At 30.8% G+C, this 20,722-nt stretch overlaps 2 protein-coding genes across 5 annotated transcripts; one reads left to right on the top strand and one right to left on the bottom strand.

The window, feature by feature from the left end:
* The first annotated feature begins 4,047 nt into the window (after positions 1-4,047).
* LOC124829442 (outer plastidial membrane protein porin-like) lies at positions 4,048-7,874 on the top strand. Its single transcript, XM_047302954.2, has 6 exons — positions 4,048-4,208; positions 4,349-4,416; positions 6,081-6,191; positions 6,651-6,737; positions 6,822-7,030; positions 7,309-7,874. Exons 1-6 carry the CDS (start codon positions 4,160-4,162, stop codon positions 7,613-7,615), a joined length of 831 nt encoding a protein of 276 aa, XP_047158910.1. The 5' UTR covers positions 4,048-4,159; the 3' UTR covers positions 7,616-7,874.
* A 6,278-nt stretch (positions 7,875-14,152) lies between these two features.
* LOC124829441 (serine/threonine-protein kinase PBL34-like) lies at positions 14,153-18,243 on the bottom strand. 4 transcript variants are annotated; one of them, XM_088114134.1, is made up of 6 exons: positions 17,842-18,243; positions 16,814-17,154; positions 16,580-16,715; positions 16,062-16,201; positions 15,852-15,975; positions 14,153-15,163 (listed from the first exon to the last, which is right to left on the bottom strand). In XM_088114134.1, exons 1-6 carry the CDS (start codon positions 18,023-18,025, stop codon positions 14,658-14,660), a joined length of 1,431 nt encoding a protein of 476 aa, XP_087970260.1. In that variant the 5' UTR covers positions 18,026-18,243; the 3' UTR covers positions 14,153-14,657. The 4 variants fall into 4 exon arrangements, with proteins under 4 accessions (XP_087970260.1, XP_087970261.1, XP_047158906.1 ...); XM_088114135.1 differs by having other exon boundaries at positions 16,062-16,198; XM_047302950.2 differs by having other exon boundaries at positions 16,814-17,151.
* Positions 18,244-20,722: the final 2,479 nt, after the last annotated feature.

Below are 20,722 nucleotides of genomic sequence, written 5' to 3'. Positions count from 1 at the left end.
GTGATGAAAACGAAGGTTTGAGGTTTGTTTTTGAGTCAATTGTGACTTGTTCAGACCTTTAGGTTGCAAATTTCTGGCCTAGAATGTGTAGAATTGATTTTAGGTGCTTTTAAGTTATTGAGTTCATTTAGTGCATCTAGATTATAACCAAACGAGTAATGAGGTTATCCATTTTCATATATAAACATATTTTCGTATCAATCCTAGTGTTGAAGAACCTAAATTGATCATTTGGATAGGTTTAAGGTGTCCTAAAAATAAGAAAATAGGTTGTTGTCTTTTGGTGTGACATTGAGTGGTCTTGTGTGACGCTCAGCGTTCTCAAACCCGATAGCCCCTAGGCTCCAGGACGCTGAGTGCCACAAAGTCAGTGAGCTCTTTGATTTTGAGGCGCTGAGCGCCACTCTTCTAGTAGTGTTGGCGTTGAGCGTTAGGTTTTTGGCATTGGGCGTCTCGCTACTTATTCTATTTGTGTATTCTGTTTCTTGTCATGTTGATCATAAATTGTTTCTAGTGCATTGATGGATATTTAGTAATATTTATGGAATGGTATGGTGGAGTTTACTTGAGGTTATATATATGGATAAATGTGATTGGAAAGGAATTCCAATGAAGAATTTTTTTGGTGGTGGTTCCAAATAGTGTATTATTGCAGGAGCTAAGTTTTGGGAGTTATCTTAACACTCTAATCGTCATCAATTCTCAAGTAGAGAAGGGTAAGTCATGTGGTGAGAGTAACAGGAGGTCCTAATCTGGAGGCCTTTACCATTGGTAAATGGAGTTTTAACGGACTAATTTTGTGTGGTAACTTGGGGGAAAATTGTTCCACCACTACAAGTATACAACCCACCACAACTCGACAATAACATATGTATCCGAATATTGAGTCTAGATGTCTTACCTATTTAGGTGTTTTGCTTAATTTGAAATGAAAATAAAATATATTACTTTGTGAATGTTATGTGTTATTCTTTTGATATTAGCTTACCCTGGTTGTATAATTTGTTTATTGTTTTTATTGTATGATTTGAATGATCACTTGATAAGTGTGAGCAGAGAAAGATGATCTAACAATGGAGCAAGCCCCAAGTGGGAAGAGTACATATATTTAGTTGTACTTAGTGTAGTTATTAATAAGTTTTTAGTTTATATAATTGCGAAATCTTTTGTAAATTAGTAAATAATTTTATCGAGTTATGTATATAAATTTGAATTATAATTATTTTAGATAACTATATTAATATTATATATATATATATATATATATGTATATAGTTAACTCATTTAATCTAGTTTATTGAATGAATATGTGATTTCCTTAATAGTGTTAAACTATTTTAATGAGAAGTTAAACTTAAGGTTACATGTTACAGTCAAAATTTTATATATATATATATATATATATATATATATATATATATATATATATATATATATATATATATAATTTTAACTGTATGTAATAAACTCTAATTAATACATTTTAGTATATAATTGATTTTAATAAATATATATGTGACATGCATTAAAATGTCATTATTATTATTTAAAGTACTTTAGCATTTATATAATCATTAAATAGTAATAGACCATTGTACATATTAAAAGTGTAACCTATAATAAACTCTAATGATATTATTAAGTTTTAGCATATTATTAATTTTAATAAATATTTATGATACATACACTACAATATTATTATTATTTTCTAAATTTACTCTATGAAGCATACATTTTAAATTAGTAAAATTGAAACATAGTAATATATATAGTACATACTTAACGCGTGTTTATTTTTTTACGATAATAAAAAGTAATAAAATTATTATTATTATTATTATTATTATAAAATCAAATATAAATATTTTTTTATAATTTTATTGTAAGTAGCTTTTATTTTTTTAGGTAATTTTCTAATTAAAAAATAATTAAGTTTAAAAAATAGTTAAATTTAAATAAACGATTATTTAAAAAATAATATTGATGAAATAATTATTTTAATTTAAAAAATATATTTAAAGGATAAAATTAAAATACACTACCTAGAAACATAAACTTAATATATTTGAAAATTATAATGAATAAATGTTTTTAACATAAATTATATTATAATTTCAATTTGTTATAAGTAATTAATTTTAAAACAAATATATATATATATATATATATATTATTTAGGATAAAAATAATTATTGATATTTTTAATATTATAATAATTATTATTTTAAATAAAGCGTTTACTATATGTAAAATATTCAATAAAAGTTATCGCTTTGTTCGTTCCGTAATTATTATTTTACATTTGATTAAACATTAAAAATACTATGTTTGAATTAATATTGTTCATAAAATACGTTTATCTATGTAACTATTTAAATAAATTATTATATTTTATTACTATTTTCAGCCATAAACTCGTTTCAAAATATGATAATTAATATTATCGACCTTGACTAAAAACGCTTGCTATCTTAAAATAATATCTACAACGATCGTTTGAAGTAAACTATGAATCTATAAAAGTTTCATTAAGAATTTTCACTTTAAATAGAAAATAATCACTATATTAAGTTATTTAGTTTTGGCTAAAAATTGATTTTATAAAGGAAAAAAAATGGTCTCTATAATTTAATAGCATTAGATTAGATGTACCTTGAATAGGACAATGAATTCTAAAAACATATGAACATCAATTTGATGTAAAGTTATTTAAAAGAACTTTCCAGCAATTGAGTTTTGCAATCATCAAGACTAGTCAAATAATTAGTTCCAACAACTTCTATTGTGACCATTTCTTCCCTTTATACAAGGAGAGTAGGAAGTTCTCATGAATTTCATGATCATTACAATTTTGAGAGATATGTTGTTTCTCTTTGATAATTAAAATACTGTATCAAAATTAATTTTAATAATTCACTCTTTTTTCCCAATGTTTATAATTTATTATTTTAAATTTGTTTCCATTTTTATTTTATTTATTTTTTCATTCTAAAGAGATAAAAGTAAGTATTTTTAAAGTTATATACATTTCGTAATTGAATTATAAATAATCGTTTTACTACGAATATCATAACATATCAATATATTTATTACACTTAACCTTTTAACTGTAATGTAATTTCAAATACAATTTTTTTCTTAAAAATGTATCCAAAAATTTTAAAAATATAAATTTCCATAGCTATTTCATTTTGTTTTTTTAAAAATTTATGACTCTATGAGAAATATTTAAAATCTAATCTATTTTTTTTAAGAGTAACAAAATAGAATTAAAAATAGGAAAACAATATAGTTATTTCTTTTTAAAATTATGTTAAATATTATTTTATTAAAACTTAAAGGAAATAACTATATTTAAAGAAAATGTAAGATATTAAAGAAAGATAAGTGCAATTTGATCTTAAAATTAACATTACATTAATTTCAAATATATTTTGGCTCAATTATTTATGGAAAGTTTTAATTTTTGCGTTTAGTGAATAGAAAAACATCACTGAAAGAAAAAAAAACTAATTAAACGAACACTTATTAAAAATGCCGATAAAAGAAACTCCATGTTAAAATAATAATGTAATTACATATGTGAAATTTCCTTATTCGTTTAATTATTCCATCGTTGAACTTGTTTTGTGTTTTTGTTGCACGTCTATATGTTTATTTATTTGGACATAATTAATAATTACTATTGTTCTTACATACAGAAACTTTATTGACAGTATCTTCAAATTAAGTTTTGTAATATAGTTTTATATACGATATAGTATCTTTGAAATATTTTTTATTTTCAAAAAATTTAAGACAAGTGCGAATTATTATTTATTATTATCATTACTTTTATTTATATTATTATTACTTTATTTTTTATTATTACAATTGTTTTATTATTGTTATTACTAATGTATAAAGGAGTGAAAAATTCCATAATAATGTATTTAAAATAATTCCATAAAGGAAAAAGAAAACGTTTTGAGATCAAACGGTGGAGTAGCCTTCAAGATTTCAAGAAAATAAGTCTTGGAAAAAAAAGCTGAAAATTAGGGTTTTGAGGTATTTATTTAATTGGCAAAAGACAGTGTTTGGGTTTCACAGACAGACAAAACACTCTGCGTTCTTCCTCCACAAAATTTCTCGAGATCCCCATTTTCTCCGAATCAAAGCCATGGCAAAGGGTCCCGGTCTCTACTCTGATATCGGCAAGAAGGCCAGGGGTACTTTCTTTCCTTCTCTCTCACTCTATGTCTTCTTGAATTCCGAATTCGGATTTGGGGGGGCGAGAGATTCTTTTCCGACCGTCAAAAAATGATGATTTTTGATGAATCTTGTAATTGCTTTTGTTTGTTTTTTGTAGATCTGTTGTTCAAGGACTACCAGAGTGACCAGAAGTTCACCGTCACCACCTACTCGCCCACCGGAGTTGTGAGTGTCCTTTTATTTTTAGTCCTTCAATTTTTGCAGCACGGACACAATGCATGGAATGGGTATTCTTTTTGCTGTTGGGTTTGTTATTGGATGTTCTATTTAGCTAGTGGCTGGTTGGTTTTGTTGGAAGATTTATGTGTTCTATCTATATCTTGACAGCAAGAAATCTTTGTCATGAATTTCGTTTTTCAAAAAGGAAAGAAATGGGTTTGTGTTCTGTTTTGGCCATTTTGTTTTTCATTCAACTGCATAGTGTTGAATTTTCTTAATGATAAAACAAACTGGGTTGTTTTTTTGGCTGGAAGTATTTAGCAGCATTTTGGTTATAAGGTTTTTTTTTTTAAAAAAGAATGGAAGAATAGATAATCCAAACAAGCGTATCCTTTTATTTTAAAATGAAAACAATAGCTTGCTTGATTTGTTGTGATTTTTCACTTTAGTTGTTTTCATTAGTTTCTTCTCTACCATTTTCATTTTCTTCATTTACTGATTGGGTTGTAGTTTTGCATGAGCTTTTATTTTCGATGGCTGTTCCTATAGCACCGTGATGGAAATAATCTGGATGCACCGATTGGATTTTTGTAATTTAATGTAATATGCCATCAACAAAACGCAAATTTATGCTTTAACCACTTTTAGAATTTTATTAGATTTTCCTGATTTACTTCATTTTATGTAAACGTGTGGAGTTTGTATGTAATGTCAAGCTTGCGTATGCAAGTCAACAGTGGGCGGAGTGACAATTTTTGCATCAAAAGTGGAGCAATGAACGTTTTTTGCCGTGCATAATTTGATTTTTTACTTTTCTTAGGGTTTTTATGAAAGTTTTCAGTGTAATGCTGCAAACCAGGGAACCAGCCTTCTTGATTGGCTTTTGATTTCATTCACACGACCCCTCTGTTTTTCACTCAACTAACCAACCCCATTGCACATCTACCATTTTTTTTCTTTAAGCTGTGGGCACTCTCTGTTTTGCACTTGTGATGCAGCTTTTAGCTGTTATCTCTCTGCTCTTCTCATCCAAGTCCACACGGACCGCTTGTTTACAAAAAAGAGATAACCATTTCCCTATTTTCTTTTTTGTATTTGACATCCCTTTTGTTTTATGGTGATTTATGTTGCCTACCCGTTGTTTTGGTTAATTGATAAAGGCAGGCTACTTTGGGATCTGGCATGTTGCCTTAAAATTTTGTGTGCCTTGTCTGCCTGCTTTGTTTTCTCTCGTAATTTACTTTTGAATACTTCGTACCATGTCTTAATATTCATCATGGAAGTTGATGCATTATGGTCGTGTATTCAATAAGGAAGTATGGACTGTCATGTATACCTTGCAATGTGGATACTTTAGATGAGGTGGATGGATGTTGATTCAAGTAGTATATCAGTTGCAGAAGCATACTTTAAACTAATCCTGTGAAGCACATCTGATAAAATTGTGATATTCACATTATGGCAGTGTCATTTTAAACATCACTACTGATATCAAAGTGGATACTTTAGATGAGGTGGATGGATGTTGATTCAAGTAGTATATCAGTTGCAGAAGCATACTTTAAACTAATCCTGTGAAGCACATCTGATAAAATTGTGATATTCACATTATGGCAGTGTCATTTTAACCACTGTTAGCGTTCTGATTTATTTTTTGTCTTCTGCTTCAGGCTATTACGTCATCAGGTACTAGGAAAGGTGAACTTTTTGTGGCTGATGTCAACACACAGTTGAAGAACAAAAACATCACTACTGATATCAAAGTTGATACAGATTCTAATGTAAGTTCAATATTCTTGTTTGGATATTTGTTGATTCTTTTCTCTTTTTAAGTGATATCTGGTCTCCTGTGCTTCTGATTTATATACCATGTAGGGAATTATCAATCAAGTTTTGTGATTGGTATTACATGTTTGTTCTACTGCCCTTGGGGGGTGCGTTTCCAGAAAATTCTATTTGTTGTATATTATATTTTTAGGATATTGTGTGTAGTTTTTTTCCCATCAACAATTATTTTGTTCTTCATAGAACTCCTTTTCAAAATTGGATTAAAATCTTTCCTGTTCAACTTTTTCAATAATTTTAGTCCAACTGTTTTTTTACCACGCGCATACATTAATTTAAGGCAAAAGGTTAATCTTTCATGAACCATGTTGAATGGAAGTTCATGCTTTCATCTATTTATGACTTCTATATTCTTGTATCCATTTTGCTAATGTTGGTTAATGTGTGCATTGCAGCTCTTCACAACTGTCACTGTCAATGAACCTGCTCCTGGTCTTAAGGCTATCTTTAACTTCAAAGTTCCTGACCAGAGGTCTGGAAAGGTAAGATAGTCAAAGCATTTTTGCATAACAAGCTTTCAAAAACCTTAAACTCAAGCTGAAATTTTCATTGTCTTAATGTAACAGGTGGAACTTCAGTACTTGCATGACTATGCTGGAATAAGCACCAGTGTTGGGTTGACAGCGAACCCGATTGTTAACTTCTCTGGTGTTGTAGGAACCAATGTTCTTGCTCTTGGTGCTGATCTTTCTTTTGACACCAAAATTGGGGAGTTAACCAAATCCAATGCTGGATTGAGCTTCACTAAGGATGACTTGATTGCCTCGTTGACTCTGTAAGTAACAGTAGCTACTCAAAGTGTTAACAGTATGCATCTAGAAAAAATGCATTGTTTACTTTGTTTGGTTCAAGGCTCTAGGGTCGACTGGTGAACCTTTCGAGGTTCCATTATAGATGCATTTTTTGTTATTTTCAGTTTTCTACTTCCCCTTTTCCCGAGTTCTGCCTGGTTGCATATGCTTGTCCAAACTATTCCTTAGGCCTGCCTGTGCTTGTATCATACTACTGATTTCGAATGAACTTTTTGGTGATGTGGTGAGTTCTTGTGTGCAGGAATGACAAAGGTGATGCTCTGAATGCTGCATATTATCATGTAGTTAACCCCTTGACCAACACTGCTGTTGGTGCTGAGGTCACTCATCGTTTCTCAACTAATGAGAACACTCTCACTCTTGGTACCCAACATGCATTGGATCCATTGACCACATTGAAGGCACGTGTTAACAACTTTGGTAAGACAAGTGCTCTCATCCAGCACGAGTGGCGTCCCAAATCATTCTTTACAATTTCTGGTGAGGTAGACACCAAGGCCATTGAAAAGAGTGCCAAGGTTGGATTGAGTTTGGTTCTCAAGCCCTAAGAATTTTTATCCATCCTGGCAAGAGCATTGAAATAGGTGTTAGGAAGCTTAGTCTGTCAGACAATCATTTTCTTTAAGTTGGTTCTCTTTTTGGGTAAGAAGTGTTCATGTCTGAGCAATTCGACCTTGTAAAAATAAAATAGGTTTTCTATAAACCAACTGTGACTGCCCAAAGCTCAGCAAGCCTCTTTTGTTGCATGAGGATTGGTACTCTATCGAGGTTTTGACATGCGAAATTTTATATCTTCTGATTGATGGATATTTTTTGCAATCGTCCCTTGCATTTTCATATCCTCTTTATGAATATTTGGTTGGTTTTTCTTCCACTTGCTTTGTTGCAGTTTTGCGTCTTTAGATAAAATACGTTGATGCTAGGGATAGATATTCCCCTTTATGCTTTATTCATGAATTCCTTTATAGCCGTGAGATGTTTCAATGTTTGTTTTCAAATTATATTTTTCTCTAACTGAGTGCAAACTCATTAATTTATTTCGAAATATGGTTTTAATACTACTTTTGAGCCCTTGAAACTACAGCTTACGATTCTGCATGGTACAACCCATTTTTAACTTAATTTTTCTCTCGGAGAAAGATAAACAAATCGTGATAGAAGTTGTTGTGATGAGTGTCATTGAAAAGGAGATATCAAAATCTGTTGTGTTGTGTGTTGCAATAACGTTGCTTTCCAGCACCACGAACCCTCTCAAGGTTAATTTGTCGGAGAAGTTAGGAGTAAATGAGGTTTCCAAAACACAAATACTTATGCTACTCATCTCCAATGTAAAGAGATGGAAATAGCAATGACGTAAGACATGCCATAAAACGTTAAGCTTGATTTAATTTATTAATCTCTAAACAATTTACAAGGAGTAATACTTTTTCAGGCTCTTATGATTTTATAGACAATATTTTACTAAAAGAATGATAAATACGAGCTAATGGAACCAGATAACACTTTTCAAACTTATCTCATTTATCTGCTCAAAGGCAGCAACCCAATCAATGATCATTAATGCTATAATAACTTAAAGCACAATAAAAAAGGATGTAGCATTTTTATAACAGAATTTATGCACATTGAAGAAGAATCATTCTACTGTGTAGTAAGTACCATCAAAATCAGTTGATTGGATTCGTTCCCTTGTGCTGGTCAGCCTATAGAAGGCATCACTGCTTTATCAGCCATGGCATTACAGATGCAAACACATTATCCTAAAATTTTTATGAGGGCGAGGCCAAAACAATGTGTTTAGTGAAGATTTTCGTTTATAATGTAATGGTTTTTAAATGACTTTAAATTTCAATGATGCAATCCGTTTTACATTTATAATTCATAGTAATACATGTCTCATGGATTTATGAATATATAGTTTATTTATCTTCAGTATATTCACCTTTTGTAACATCCCAAAAAAAAATTATAGCTGTAAACTATATTTAAGAGTTCTTACATTTATAATAAAATAGAACAGTTACAGGAAATAAAGCTAACTTACAGTTATCCTAAAATAACCATAAATTAAAACTTTACTCATACAAACCATAAGAGCATACCGATCGGTAATACAAGAAGTGTATCAACCGAACGTTAACAAAAATAAGCACAAGACCGAACGGTCTTACTCTTAACGGAAACCATCCTCTTCTGCTAGCGCCTGCTCCAGAGAACACTCCTCACCTTCTGCTCACACCCAAAGGGTGATCATTGTAATGACAAAGACGACCAAACGACAACATGACCAGACAGAAAAATAAGGGTAAGCAAGTGTAATTTAATTAACTATGTAAACATACAATTCATACAAACATATAATACAATCATACATCTACAGAAATCATACAAGCATGTTATAACCGACCACTTTTACTCTGACTGTCCGGATTGTATGAATATGTAGCTACGATCGTTCTTGCACTCGTGGAAAGGTAAGCTGGAAACCTCATGAATACCATAGTTGGAAACCCAAGCCGCCACACGAGGTTAGCCCTTCATCCCTCACTGTAGCTGGAAACCGCAAACTACACATGAGTTTAGTCTGATAGCTAGAACCCCAAGCTATACGCAACCAAGCCTCCTGCTATTCTCACCAAGTGCGCCACCATTCTCTACTTGAGACTCCATTAGAATGTCAGGATGAACGCCAGCTTAGTCTGACCATATTCATACTTTCACCACATTGAAACCACCACTGAGACATTCCTCCTTGGAATTCTCTTTCATATCACATTATAAATACCATACCTCATTACCAACATATTTCCTCATCCATAACACATTTAAATAACGTCAAACCGAACAGTAAAACAAACATCACCCTTGAGCACGACCGAACGAAAAGATCAACAAATCTTATGAACAAGACTGGACGGTAAAACCCTCCCCATATGTGAACATGATCGAACAGTCATTTAAAGAGCAAGACTCAAGCATGAGCCGAACATAATTTTAGGGTCGAACACTAGAACAACCAAATACTAAAATTAAACTCGAGGACTTAAATCTTAGACCGAACCCTTATGAGTTAGAACAAATACTATTGCCTTAGATCGATCATTATTGGCTTAGGCCGAATACTATCAGCTTAGGCCGAACACTTAGAATTTAAACCGAACACCAATACAGACCGAGTGCTAGTACAAGACTGAGCACTATTGAGACCGAGTGCTAGTACAAGACCGAGCACTACTGAAACCGAGTGCTGGTACAAGACCGAGCACTACTGAGACCGAGTGCTAGTACAAGACCGAGCACTATTGAGACCAAGTACTAGTACAAAACCGAGCACTACTGAGCTTATATAAAATAAATAAATAGATTCGACCGCACAACTATGAAACACTTATTTATAACTGAGGATAAATATAGTATCTAATATTTAAATTATATTGAGTACCTTAACTAGTCTGATTACCAAGTAGAAATAGAAAATTATACTTAGACCGAAGACTTATTTTCAAATATACTAATAGAAGACCGATCAGTCATTAACTAAAATTCTCCATAGAATGAGAATTCAGTTAAGACCGAACACACCAAGAGAAACCGCAAATGACTCTCGGTGACAATTAATAATTCTGCACAAATACTGCAGAATCATGATCAAGTTCCATTTCTACCCAGTTCGCACCATTTATTAATCATCAACACATACAGACGAACATACAATAACATCGATAATCAACCAAATAACTAAACAAAACATCATTCAAACATGCAATCATTCAAAATAGAGAATCATAATTAAATTACAAGCTTCCCTTATCTCTTTGACCGAACCAAAGAAAGACCTCTCACTGAAATGGCTATCCCACATGCAATCATTCAAAATAGAGAAAACAACATCCATCCAACCCAAAACTAAGAATTAGACTCAGAAGAGTAGTTGATGGACACATGCAAGTTGAACAGTGCTTGCATGTAACAGAAAATGTAGAACTTCAAAGGACAAAAGAATTTAACTTACCAATTCCAAAACAGTAACTTGATCTGTTTAAAAGAGAGAGCTTGACACTAAGAATACTTAAGTGTTGCCTGAATGATGATCGAAAGAAGGAAAAGATAAGAATTTGTAGAAAGAAAGAAAAAAAGTTTAGAGAGAAGGAGGAGAAAACTGAAACTCAGAAACTTTTGGAGAAGAAAGTGCATGCAGGAAATGGCTCGAGATTTTTGAAAAAGTTAATTATATCCTACCGTCAAAATCCACTCGGTCCAATCCAATGCACCCATCTGGATCCCACTTTGCTGCTGAATTTAAGGGTCCTGGCAATGTAGGTAATTTATTAATAAAAAGAGTTTTAACATATGAAATGTAAATGTATTATTAATTAAACATTTAATGTTATAAATTAAATTAATACTATTCAATATCCGTGTTTAAAATTTATATGAAGTTAAAGATAATATAAATGTAATCAAATATTTATCAATTATTTAAGGAATTCTCTTATGTAGTTTTTAAAATATTCATTATGTGATATACATAAAATTTGTACCATTCTAAAATAATTATATTCATGGGTATTTGCATATAAAATTAATATTGGATAGTTGACAAGTATTTATTATCGTGAATATTTTAATATCTATTTATTAAATTAAATTTATATTTAATTTAGTTTATATTTTATTTTATATATTTTTTTATAATTTTTATTTAAATTTTATTTTAAAAATTTAAAAATTTATAAAATATATATATTTTTTAAATATTTGCAAACATCATGAATAATCACAGGGTTTTTTAAAATATGTGAGGATATATAACAGATAATAGATTTTTTTTTTTTTTTGTGACAGATATGCAATGCTCGTGTTTGATTCGATCTGCTGTTATTATTTATTGAACCTCTTGTCATTACTAATTGGATATTAGGTCTAAGTCTCATAGAAAATTATGATTTAGCTAACAAATCTTATAATCTTATAAGGCAAGGACTTCCAGCACCATATCAAATTTCTTGCTGCACCCATAAAAGCCTCTCGAAAATTATTTCGGTAATAGAAGTGGGATGACTGTCTACCGGAAAAAATTTTCCAAATTTGGTTTAATGTGTTCTGAAAAATGAATTCCGAAATGATAGGATGTTGAGATATGATACATGAAGTAATAGTCAGGAGACATTATAGCAGAAAATAAAAATGTTTATATCATCTTTATATTTTATAGATATATGATTTGTATTGAGAGCCTCATATCGACTATAAATTAGACATATTTAGAGTATATAAGTGGATGTGAATCTCACCTTATAAGTTTGTTTTGTGGAGTTAAATTAGGTTTAAAATTCACTTCTTAACATAATATGAGAACTATGATTAGAATCTATCCTATGTTGAAAGTTTCACGTTGACTAGAGACTAGGCCAATATGTAGCATTGAGTTAGATTTAAATCTCACTTTTTAATAATTTGAAACTTAAATGTTTATAAATAGAAAAGCAAAACCAAGATTTAGGTGTTTGGGTTTTTTTTGATTTAAAATACTATTTAATCTATTTTTTTTCTCTGGTTTAAAATCACAACTCTAGACTAGAACATATTTATTATTATTTTATTTATTTTTCCAAAAGTTATGACTAAAAATTGGAAAAAATGAATACATTGAAGATAAAAAGAAACATTAATATACTTTATGTGCACAAAATTCATTTCAATGTAGGGTAAATATTTTATTAAATTATACTTTGGATCATTGAAGCAGGAATCTATTATTGGTATAAATATAATTACCAATGGCTATTTTTATAAGAAAATATAATCCTAGACAAATTTTTGAATAATAATGTTTACTCTTTGTTTGAAGTGTATTGAAAAGAAATATAGGAGAAAAATATAATTGCTGATGTGGTGAAGAAAGAAAGGAAAGTAATATTTATGTTAAATATTTTTATTGAGAATTTAAGAACTACCTACGATACAATAACAAAAGTGTATACACCTTTCCAATATAATATAATACAATCAAAATTCATCAAAAAAAAATCCATATAATAAAAATACAATTTATATATATATATATATATATATATATATATATATATATATTATTATATATATATTATATGTATGTATGTGTATGTACGTATGTTAATATTATATACATTGTTACTTTTGCTAATGCGAGAAAGTAAGAAAAAACAAACCAACGTTATTATTTTTTTTGTCTCTTTCGAACATAACAAAAAGTCAAGAAAAAGAAGCGTTGCTGAAGAGAATTTTAACAATGGAATGAAATAACCTTCCGTGTAAGAAAAAAATTGAGACTTTGTAATAAAGGTGTGAGACAGATAAAGTATTTTGAACCGATTTAATAAATGTGTTATTTTGAACCTTTATTTAAAAAATTGCTTACTATTTTAATATATTTAACTTCTCTTTTATTTTATTTGTACTTTTTATATTTCTATCTGTTTTCTATTACTTTTACCAATTCTTTTCTTTGTTTTTTATTCTTTTCTTTCACTAATTATACACCAAAAGAATAAAGGGCATTTATATATTTTTCTATTAAAAAATTAAGTGCAATCAACTCGGGATATATTTAGACGAACTTTTTCATAAATTTCTTTTTATAAAGTATGAAAAAAAATAGCTTTTCTATAAATTAAAATTAATTTATATACAAATTAAAAATAGAACTTTACAAATTATACGGAAGAATTTCTAAAATTTAACTCATCAAGAAGTTATTTCATTTTTATTTTTCTCTTTTTTAAAGTCGTTATTTTTCATCAAGAATTTCTACGCTTAAATTTATATTTATTATCGATCTGAAATTAGCGATTAATTTTTAACAGAATAACTTTCTTTTATGAAAAACTTTCCCAACCTGCTAGAAATAAGTGATCACATTACCTTAAAAACAATTGCATGTTTTTCTCAAGTGATAACATGGTATTAAATATTATGTTCCAAATGCTTGTAAATGATACACGTAGCATGCTTGATATAACAATTGAAAAACACAGAATCTGCATGAAAAAGCAACAATGTTCTTTCTCTGAACAACTCATTTAACACAGAATATAAGCAACATATGACAAAAGAAGAAAGCTGAGAACCTTTTAAGTGGTTGAAATTCCAAACTGTAGCATATTTAGTACAACACTTAATTACACTGATAAGTATTAACTGAAAGTATATTGACGAATTAGTATGTGAAAATCTCTATGAATAACATGAGTTAACACCACCATCCTGTTTTCTTTACAAAAATACATTCTGAAAGGCAGAAGAAAGCCTGTGAAATGGTAGAAAAAGTATAGCAACTTCACAGTAACAAATTATCCATGTGAAAACTGTATAGTTTTCTCTTCAAGTTTGGTCAATTCAATCCCCACTAAACTTTGTAGTCCAGGAAACTGTATCATGGTCCCCACCATCCCCCACCTTATTTGAGACAATATAAGGTCAGAAAACTCTAATGATTCCTCAAATTTCAGAGCATTTTTAAAAACACAAACAGTTTCTGTTCAGCTGATAGCCTAACTTGAGGAAACTGAATGAATAGAAAAGCAAATCAAAGACACAACCGTGATATCATTATCCATTTGGTTTTGGAGACTTGATATAATGATGATAAGGAGAACCATGAGGGCCTTTTGGACTTGACAAGGACCTTGCAGCTTGACCCTTCCTTGTTATTGTTAACTGTGCTTGCATACCATTTTTAGAAGTTGGCATGGACATGGTTCGATCCACTCGTGCAACTTGGAAATGATAAGTTGAGATGGCCATATCCTTGAGGTTTTGCAAATGCTTCAGAGCATGAACTACATCACTCATCATAGGTCTGGATTTTGGATCACGGCAAAGGCATTGAGCAGCCAGCTGTGCAGCCTTCTGTGCCCCTTTAACAGAGAAGTGACCTTCAAGGCGAGGATCAATGATCCGTAGTAACATCCTCCTGTCGCCAAGCACAGGCCTTGCCCACTCCACAAGATTGTGTTCCCCATTTGGTCTGTTCTTATCGATGGATCGCCGGCCGGTCAGCATTTCCAGCAGTACTACTCCAAAACTATAGACATCACTTTTTGATGTCAAGTGTCCTAATAGAATTCACAGTTAAGGTCAAGACTGAAACTGTGCAAGTGAAAAGCTATGCAATAGAGGGTATCAGTTAAAGTTTCCAAGTTATCATGGGAAAACATCATGAATTTTTCCTACATATTTGTTGTCATTATAACAGCTTGATTGGATAAAAAGGAAGCAGTTCAAAGGAATATTTATAATATGTGCAGAACAAGTAGAAAGTTTTAATGTCATCTGGTCACCTTTCCCTGCTTTTAAAGATGAAGCATGTATTTGGTTTTGATACGCATGATTAGTTGATGCCTAAACATTTTTCCAATGTCCATGTCAAGAACCATACTATTCCAAAAGCTTAAGCTGTTTGAAACTCAACAACATAAGTCCATTCTATAAGCAATTTGCAAATATTTCCCATCTATTATTTCAACACTTTACTAGCAAAAAAAAATCTAGCTTTTTTTCTGGGAAGAAAGAAGCTTATTTATGACAAGCTGGAGAACTTGTAATAAACTGATATTTAGCTTAAGAATAATTTTAGTTCAACAAAAGCAGTCGACTACATATTTCATTCCAGGAAAACAAAAAAAAAAGACAGCTAGAGGCCAATATTATACACAGTCCCATATGTCATTAGCAATCTAGAGCCTAAATCATGCAGTGAAGTCTAAAATCAATGAAAAACAAAAAATAGAAAGGGAAACTCACCAGTCATCACATACTCAGGAGCTGCATAACCATATGTTCCCATGACTCTTGTTGATATGTGTGTCTTTTCCCCTTCAGGACCATCTTTGGCGAGTCCAAAATCAGAGAGCTTTGCATTGTATTCCTAACAATAATTCGGCTTTTAGATTTTTTATGTTGGATGTACATAGCAAATAATAAACAACTTCCTTTTCTGATCAATTCACATACCGCATCCAACAGAATATTAGATGTCTTAAAATCACGATATATTACAGGTCGCTGAGCTTCTTCATGGAGAAAAGAAAGACCTTTTGCAGCACCAAGTGCAATTTTCATTCTGATAGACCAAGGAAGAGGCAACGACCCTTCTGCACAAATCATGGTTGTTACCAGAAAACAATGAACTTCCTTATGCATAAAAAGAGCATACAAAAACCAGAAAGAATAATGTGCTATAGAAAGAGAATCTTTTGTTCTGGTTTACATTTTCTTTGAGCATAAACTCCTGTGTATTCACTATTAATCTAGGACTCCAAGAATTACTATTGAATCAAATAGTGTAAGAAAAAGAAGGCAGTACTTCAAATGGTTAATACAGAAATAATGTAAACTTTATTTAGTAGTTTTGATAATGTTGATTTAATTTGTGTGAAGAACATCCAAATTTGCTGCAGAAACAAGTGAAAACAGATTTAAACAAGCAGTCGCGAAGACATGATTAGAAACAAAACGAGTCCAATGCATACTTCTGAAGAGGTGGTTCTCCAAACTTCCACGGGGCATGCATTCATAGACCAACAATCTTTGGTCATCTTCAATACAGAAACCAACCAATTTGACCAGATTCGGATGGACGAGGTCACCAAGAATGTCTAACTCTGCCTGAGAAGGGAGAAAAAATAGGGAAAATGTTAACAAAGAGAATAGTAAGAGAAAAAGTCATAGAAGGAAAACATTGAGAAGAGTATATAAGTTTATACAAGCCACTCTTTGTGACCCTGAAGCCCATCATGGTTGAGAGTTTTCACAGCTACAGTAAGCCCGGTACCAGGTTTCACAGGTGCAGTACCATTTTCTTCGATCCAACCCTTGAAAACACATCCAAACCCTCCTTCACCAAGAAGACTCTCTGGTCTGAAATTCCTAGTGGCCAACTTAAGCTCATTGAATGTAAATTTTCTCAAACGAGAAGAAACCTTCAACTCCTCACTGAATTTTGGGGTGGAAGGGATACTTTCTGCATTACTGGTTGTTGTAGAGGACCCTGGAAGAGCATTTGTTTCCTTCTTGTTTTTCTCATATGCAGATGTTTTTTCCACTGCTTAAAAAATTCATAAATTAAATTATCACTTCTTCAGAATCTGACACCCTGATGTGCCCCCACACAGTGTGCAAGTTCATTACAGGATAATAACTTTGTACACTAACTAAATTCAAACGCAGGAACTGTGCTAAAACGATCATGCAATAATGGTTTTGTCCATGGCAATGAAAAAAACTACACTTTCATTATACTAAGTTTCAAATCATGATATATTTTTTTTGTTAAGATGAATCTGTGAATTTTGAAAAACCTTCGCTGAAATCTCACCCCACCCTTACCACCCAAGAACCTCAAGTTGCTATTAAATTGTCAAAAGAATTAAGTAGATAAGTTCCTCAGCCTTACTTATGGACAAGATCAAACCGAGATAGTGCTACTGTACTGTTTACAGAAAAATCATGCAATTTTTCAACGGTAATGCACACCATATAATTGTTTTGAAGCTCAATTGTTTGCAAGAAAATTAGGCAGCTCTTCAACTACATCCATGAGTTGAAGCACGTCAGACATAATATTACCTTAATCAACTCACAGAAGTTATATTGTTTCAAAAAAATCGGAGAGAAAAAAGGATGGATTCAGCCAAAGATAAACATGATTTATTTTCACCCAAAAATAATGTCAAATTGAAATAATTTCCTGGAACTAAAGAACAGAAGCGTATGAACAAGGAAAGAAAATTACCACTGTTAGCACTAGTGCCACTTATGGAAGTATCAACCTTTGATCTTGAAGGTATACAGCTCCCAATGAAACAGAATTTAACACAGCACCCAATTTCCTTGTCTGCACCAGCCTTTTGCATCTTTACCTTTGACTTCCCCACATCCAAACTCCCTGCTTGAATTGCATTATTCCCAAACCCCATCTTCCACAAAGTCTTAGAAAGAGCTTTTCATGCTCAAAGTCCCCACAAGTTTCCGACTTTAGGATTCAAAAAGGAAAAACGGAAATAAAAAGCCTGTTCAAGCAAACCCACTTCCAATAATTGAAGACTCTGCAACCCATATGATGATCACGACCGTGATCACAGTCACAATCAACAGAACTAAAAGAAGAACATCACTGTAGTGAATCAGAACAAAAGGATCAACACAAGTACACAGATAAATGGGTAAAAAACAAACACACACAAAACCAGTTCTGAAAATCAGTCCAGAAGGGGTGTAGGTGGTGGAGGAGAGAGGCAATGGGAAACTGCATGTGAAAGAGAGAGTTTTTCAACAACGGGCCGGCCGGGTAGGCTTCAAATGTGAAAGTTGGCAGCCGGGCAGTGCGGGCAGGAGAGAGAAAGTGACAGCCATTTCTTTATGTTTTTGCTTTTTTGAGAAGAGCACTTCCTAGTTACAACTTACAATATCTACTTTCCTCTTATTTGTTTGACTTTATTTTTGCACTCTGAATTATTTCACACAAGATAATCTTCTTTTTCCCCAAGATTTATATATCAAATATCTCAATCATTAAATCAAAACCATAATCAAGTGTTACGCTTGTTAATAAATTAATACCCATTGTTGGTAGCTTATCTTCGTACACAACCTCTTATATTATATTTTGTACACACACAACTAATTAATAGACTACTTCATTACATTATTTTGTTTTCTCGAATACTATTTATAATACCAACAAATGTTATTAGTGTACCACATACCAACAACCGTTGTAAATTGTCTGAACTAAAAACTATATAAAAAAAATAAACTTAAGTGAAGTTTAGAAGTTTAATACACATGATAAAAAAATAATGGTTTTATTAATTAATTTAGCTTTTATATAAAATGATTGAACGATGTAAATACAAGCATTTAATATTGTTGAATCGCTCGTCACTCAACAAAGAATTATGAATAATAGATAACTCATATATCGATCGATCTAATTATTGGATAACCACAATTTTTTTCAAAAAAGATTATGTAACAAAATAAATATTATAATTAGATGATGACTTAACCTATATAGCATATATTTGTTCTCCATTTTTTTAAAGTCTATATGTATATGATTAGACAATATTTTTTGGTAAAAGCGTTTAACTTTTTAATTATGTAATTATGCTTAGAGACAATAATTATGGAAACTGTTTACATAGTGGTGTAAGGCAATTTGGGACTTAGGAGCAATTGCACTATGAGTTGTTCCATCATTCAGAATATGCCACGTTACTCTCATTAGTGTTATTTTTTTGTCTGCAACATATATTTTTACCCATATTTGGTGTACTGGAATGGGACAACTCATGACTCGTGACCAATATAGGATGGTGCCTAACTTTTGAAACGTTTTTTGAGCCAATTTGTGGAGTAAGAAAGAAGCAGAAGAGACAATGGAATCAATCATTTTCATAGTGCCTCCCTGGGCCTTTAAATTGTTGGGTTCTGTGTGTGAGTGTGTGGCCAGTGCTCATATCTCAGTACTGTTTCTTTTAATAGAAGAAATTAGTAACACAAATTTTATTTTTATTTTTCATATTCTTTAATTGGTTAAATTATTTTTTTTCAGTGTTTGTAAGAAGTTTTACATAGACTAAAAATAAAATTAATTTAATATATATATATATATAAAAAAAAGTAGGTGTAAATTTTACTTTACAAAGATTAAGTTAAATTTAAATTTTCTTTAATGAATGTTATAGTTTTTAATAATATTTTTATTTTTAATCAACGGAAAAGAGTGTATTAAAAAGAATTTCTTTTTTTTAAATGAGGCAGAAGGAAAAACTGTAAGAGGAAATGAGAGGAAAGATGGGAGAAATAAATGAGAGAGAAAAAAGAAAATGAAACGTTATATTGGGGTTAATAAAATAATTAACATAAAGACAAAAGATGTTGGAAACTTTAGTATCCCATCGACGAAAGCAAACAGAGAAAAATGTTAAATAGAAAAGGCATGTGAGAACAAGTATAAACAACAAAATACGGTACACGACAAATATAGTAGCACACAGAGGAATAAATTAATGAGAAACTAAAACTTAGAGAACAAAATGCTTTGTTTGTAATTATTGGACTTTACAAATTTCGTTTATTTTAGACACATGTTTATTCCTTAAACTACGAGAAGCTGGTATCTTATGTCGTGTGCTGTATATTTATATAGTGAAATTTATAGCAAATATATATATATATATATATATATATATATATATATATATATATAAATAAAGTTTTTTCTAATTAAAACATGTAAACATTTAAGAAGGCAAGATACATACAGATAAAACAAAATGAATTGTGGATTTAAATAGAATTTTTTCGCTAATTTTGAGATTGTAAGTGAAATGCATCTTATGAAAAGAGAAGAAAAATGGTGTTGAAAATTTATATTAAAATAATGGAAATTAATGTGAGACTCTTAATTATATTTTGATATGTTAAACAATAAAAAAAAATCAACTTTATAGTACCAAGTTACAAGATAAAATATGTATTAAGGTGACAGAGAGAAAATAAATTATTTGGAAGTATAGGAATAATTTGAGGATAATGTTTTCTAGGAAAAGAAAAGTTGTTAAGAAATAATAATAATAATAATAATAGTAAAAAGGTTATTTTAAGAT

This window comes from Vigna umbellata, chromosome 4 (assembly GCF_029865625.1).
Source record: "Vigna umbellata cultivar VRB3 chromosome 4, Vumbellata_1.0, whole genome shotgun sequence".
NCBI classification, from domain to species: domain Eukaryota; kingdom Viridiplantae; phylum Streptophyta; class Magnoliopsida; order Fabales; family Fabaceae; genus Vigna; species Vigna umbellata.
The sequence above is the reverse complement of the archived record's forward strand: the minus strand, read 5'-3'. Positions and strand labels throughout refer to the sequence as shown.